The 5,309-nt window shown below is 39.9% G+C and overlaps 1 protein-coding gene across 1 annotated transcript in view; it reads left to right on the top strand.

The window, feature by feature from the left end:
• Positions 1-5,309, top strand: part of LOC107081996 (synaptogyrin-1-like) — a 13,890-nt gene that overhangs the window by 3,004 nt on the left and 5,577 nt on the right. Inside the window, exons 2-3 of the mRNA XM_015370401.1 lie at positions 2,086-2,323; positions 2,394-2,420. Of these exons, the coding sequence (XP_015225887.1) occupies positions 2,086-2,323; positions 2,394-2,420 (265 nt within the window). The remainder of the gene's footprint in view (positions 1-2,085; positions 2,324-2,393; positions 2,421-5,309) is intronic.

The following is a 5,309-nucleotide window of genomic DNA, read 5'->3' as shown; positions in this document are numbered from 1 at the left end:
GGCTCTACTCCGAGTCCCTCCCGGGTGACAGAGCTTCTCACCCTATCTCTAAGGGAGAGCCCAGCCACCCTACGGAGGAAACCCATTTTGGCCGCTTGTATCCGCGATCTCGTTCTTTTGGTCATGACCCAAAGTTCATGACCATAGATGAGGGTAGGAACGTAAATCGGTAAAACGACCGGTAAATCGAGAGCTTTGCTTTTTGACTCAGCTTTCTCTTCACCACGACGGGCCGGTACAGCGCCCGCTTCACAGCAGACGCTTTTGTAGAAAATGACTTCTGTAGAAGTCATTTTCTGGGTTGTTGCCCTCCTAAGGCCTCCTCCACGTCTCCTGGTTGTGCCTCCAGCCTCTGGACACTACGCAGACATACAGTCAACCTTCTTGCCACAGATCGCATTGATGTGCCATCCTGGATGAGCTGCATTACCAGAACCACTTGTGTGGGTTGTAGAGTCTGTCTTAAGCTACCATGAGTGTGAAAGCACCACCAACTTTCAAAAGTGACCAAGACATAAACCAGAAAGTGAACTCCTCACCTGCAGAAGCACTACTTTATTGAGTGTCTTGCTAGTTGCCAATCCTTTTTGGACAGATTTTTTTTCATGGAAGTTTGATTTAATCTAAGTTTTATTATCTTGTGTATGTGTCCCCACTATTTTTTAAGCAGTGTATTTAAAAAAAAAAAAAACAACTAAAATGTGATTTGCTGGATTTTTGGCTATGTGGAGGTCTGAAATAAAGCTCAATGAAGTTCTGCAGATAAAACAAAATAATAGTTCAGCCATGTTAAGCAGGAGTTATATGGGAACCTGTTAACATTTCAGGAACATGTTAGATACGTTTTACTTTGCATGTTTAAGAAGCGGAGATGATTAAGGTCAATCGTGTGGGTGATTCTCTACAAATTAAGAATGACTAATCATATTCATCAAATGTGCGTTACAATGAAAGTGGACTTTTTATCCATTGTTTAGGCATCAGTGGGCAGCTTGGAGCACCCAGTGTTTCACCACTGAAGCAAAGAAAAGCAGCATACATGCATGGAGGTTGCATATTCAATTCAATTCAATTAAAAATACTTTATTAATCCAAAAGGGAGATTAAATGTTGCTCTAACTCATAAGTTATTTCCTAAGCAGGTGTTGTAGGTGTTGATAGCTGAGGGCAGGAAGGATCTTCTGTATCATTTTGATTGGGGAGTGGCGGCCTAGTGGTTAGAGCATCGCACTTTAAATCCAGAGGTTATGAGTTCAAGCCCCACTCCCACGGTCTGACACTCTGTGTCCCTGAGCAACACCCTTAACCCCACACTGCTCCCCTGGCGCCGCACAGTGGTAGCCCACTGCTCCCCAAGGGGACGGGTTAAATGCAAAGAGTTCATTTCTTTGCTTTTGACCGTGTAATGACAATAAAAAGCTGGAAAGAAAAATAATTAGGATTTACACTAACAGCATAATACCAGTACGGATCTACCCCTTTTTTTGTGCTAAATTATGTTGAAGTTTGATTTTAGAGGTGTATGTGTTCCCATTTTGAAAAACAATATCTTGTGTCAAAATTTCAAAAATAAGAGTTGTCAAAAAAAAAAAAGATAAATGACTTGAAATTGTTCATAAACAAACTTAAGAATGTGATTCCTAATTAGGAGGTCTAGACAGTTAGGTGATGGAAATGTGGGAAATATTACTGGTAATTCAACGAATTTACCTGTGTTTGCTGCGCTGCAGGGGATTTTGCAGTCACACCGGCCAACTGTCGCTACCCGACAGCAACAAATATCAAAGATGGCACAGGCACCTTGTGAGGAGGCGGAGTCACGTGACCAACGGGGGGGAAAAAGTAGTGATCATCTGTCCGAACGATCCGTTAACTATAGAGTTCACTATAAGGTCCAATATATTAGCTTCGCTCTATATTGTGATTGAGGGATTTAAACACTAGACCACTCATATTTATTTCTCAGTAGGACCACAGCAAATTTTCTCTGCGAATTACGGAGTTTTAAACTTTCGTCTGGTTAGCTGGTTAGATGTCTAATAGGATCTGTTAGCATAGACCTAACTGCCTCCTTCTTGCCTCCAGCTCTTCTCCATCGTTATCCTGGGATGTGTTGCTAACGAGGGCTATGTCAACCGCCCTGAGGAGGTGGAGGAGTACTGCATCTTCAACCGCAACCAGAATGCCTGTAACTATGCCGTTGCCATGGGAACACTGTGTTTCCTCTGCAGTGCAGGTTTCCTGGCCCTGGATGTATATTTTCCTCAGATCAGTGGAGTGAAGGACAGGAAGAAGGCTGTCATGGTGGACATCGGGGTGTCTGGTAAGATCCCACCAGCCCTGCTTTAGTTCACTATTGATTTCAACATATAATGTGCATTTTCTCTCCACAGCGTTTTGGTCTCTCATCTGGTTTGTGGGTTNCACTAACCAGTAGGTGGCAGTAGTGTTCTTTAAAAAACATGGATGTCTCCAGTAAAGCACATTCAAATGAAAATTACTCTTAATTAAAAACACTACAACACTACAAACAATACAATTTATTAAAAAGTATGTAATAATTTCATACTTCAAGTACTTTCAGAGGTTTGTATTCTAAATGTGACCAGACATTTCCTTTAAAACTGTTAGTAAGCAGCTGAGTTTAACCATCAAAATAAACCAATAAATACAAACTGTAATAAAAAAAATATAAAATAAAAAAAAAAATCAATAAATTAATATTGAAATTTTGCTTGACTGAATATAGGTTCTCTTCATCAGACTTCTAAACAACAGCAGTGTCTTCACTAAGAGGCTTTCTCCAGATCTGATACAGACAGATCGATACAGAAGATCCTTCCTGCTTACAGCTATCAGCACCTATAACAACTTGTTGAAAAACTATCCCTTGGGTTACTGCAACACTTACCATCCCTTTGGGATTAATGAAGTGTTTTTTTAAATAAATGGAAATGAATAATATGCCTGGCTCAATAGAGAAGAGCTTCAATCTGTGATCATCTTCTGCAGGTAGCCATTTTCTATGAAAAAAACACAAGAAATTATATTGTATGAATTTTTAAAGGATTTATTTGTTAATTATGTTGGAAAAATAAGTATTTTGTCAATAAAAAAAGAGTCCAAATCAATACTTTGTAGTTTAATCTTTGCTGTTAAAGTGTTCCCTGGGTTTGCTCACTGTAGCTGGTATTTTGGCCCATTCCTCCATCATATATACTCTAAAGCAGTGATGTTCCTGCGCTGTCATTGGGCAACATACACTTTAAACCCCCTTAACAAATTTTCTAAAAATGGTTCATGTCTGTAGACTGATTAGTTCACTTCAGGACCTTAAAACACCTTTTTAAAAAACAATTTCTTCATTGTCTGAGTGGAACATTTGGGATCTATGCTGGCGAAGATTTCCCAGTCATCCAGGTCATAGTCATTCCAAAAAAAGTAAAAAAAAATAAAAAACCCACTGTACTTTGTTTCCGAGTTTGAAGATTTTTCGCTTCCCGTCAAGGAAGCTTTTTCAATTCAGTCAGAAAAGAGTTTGAGGCTTGTTTTTGCTTAGACAACATGCAAATTGAACATGCAAGCCTTTGTTAGGCTACTCTATAAAGCCTCTACCTCAACGCCATTTCTGACATTTGAATTGAAAAAGCTTCATGGATGGGAAGCGAAACGTCTTGAAACCAGGATACCTTTCGGATCATTATCCTGCTAAAAGATCCAGTCATGTTACATCTTTAATGCTCTGAATGATGGAAGAAAATATTACCTTAAAATGTCATAATACATGTCTCCATTCTTTCTTCCCTTAACATGGATCACTTGTTCCATCCCCTTATAGAAAAACAGCCCCCAAAAATGATGCTTCCACACCCTCATGCTTCACAGTAGGTGTGGTGTCCTTGGGATGCAACTCAGCATTCTTCTTCCACCAAAACACTGTGAGTTGAGTTTTTGCCACAATGTTCTGTTTTGGCTTCATATGACCACATTATATTCTCCAATCCTTTTCTGGATCATACATATGCTCTGTGAAATTTTTCAAATGAGCCTTGAAATGTACCGTCGTAAGGAAGTGGACATGCCTGGCCCTGCAGGGTTCGAGCTCCTCTGGGCGTAGTGGCTTACTGATGGTTGGTCATGTGGTCCCAGCACTCTGCACGTCATTCATCAGGCCCCTCTTTGAAGTTCTGGAATTTTTGTTCACTGTTCTGATCATTTTGACCCCATGAGATGAGATCTTACTTGGAGCTTAAGATGGAGGTAGAATATCTATTGTCTTTTATGTCCTCCATTTTCTTTGACAACTGATTTATCACACCAACCTGCTCACCTATTGTACGTTCATATTTCACAATCTTGTGTAGTTGTACAGTTTTCTCCCTGGTTTCCTATGACAGGTTTTTGCTGTTTGGTTGATTGGAGCCTGAATGCTTGATGCTGTGGACAGGTGTCTTTTATACAAATAATGGGTTCAGAAAGGTGCCATTAATACAGCTAATAATTGGAGGACATAAGACCTTAATGAAGAAATGAGAAGTCTGTGAGGACCAGACATATTGCTCGTTTCTCACTGAGCAAATACTTATTTTCACCATCATTTACAAAGAATTACACTGCTCATAAAAATAAAGGGAACACTCAAATAACATCCTAGATCTGTATTAATTAAAAAGAAAAAAAGAAAAACAATATCTCAAAAATAAGAGTTGTTAAAAAAAAAGGTAAATGACTTGAAATTGTTCATAAACAAACTTAAGAATGTGTTTCCTAATTAGGAGGTCTAGACAGTTAGGTGATGGAAATGTGGGAAATATTACTGGTAATTCAATTAATTTACCTGTGTTTGCTGCGCTGCAGGGGATTTGTGGGACTCACCTGACCAACGGGGAGCAAAAAGTAATGATCATTTGTCCAAACGATCCGTTAACTATAGAGTTCACTATAAGGTCCACTATATCAGCCTCGCTCTATATTGTGATTGAGGGATTTAGGGGTAACTCAGAATATAACCAGTCTGCTTTAAACACTAGACAACTCATATTTATTTCTCAGGACCACAACTTTTCTCTGGTTAGCTGGTTAGATGTCTAATAGGATCTGTTAGCATTGACCTAACTGCCTCCTTCTTGCCTCCAGCTCTTCTCCATCGTTATCCTGGGATGTGTTGCTAACGAGGGCTATGTCAACCGCCCTGAGGAGGTGGAGGAGTACTGCATCTTCAACCGCAACCAGAATGCCTGTAACTATGCCGTTGCCATGGGAACACTGTGTTTCCTCTGCAGTGCAGGTTTCCTGGCCCTGGATGTATA

This window comes from Cyprinodon variegatus, unplaced genomic scaffold (genome assembly GCF_000732505.1).
Source record: "Cyprinodon variegatus isolate N-32 unplaced genomic scaffold, C_variegatus-1.0 Scaffold46, whole genome shotgun sequence".
Lineage (NCBI taxonomy): Eukaryota > Metazoa > Chordata > Actinopteri > Cyprinodontiformes > Cyprinodontidae > Cyprinodon > Cyprinodon variegatus.
The sequence above is the reverse complement of the archived record's forward strand: the minus strand, read 5'-3'. Positions and strand labels throughout refer to the sequence as shown.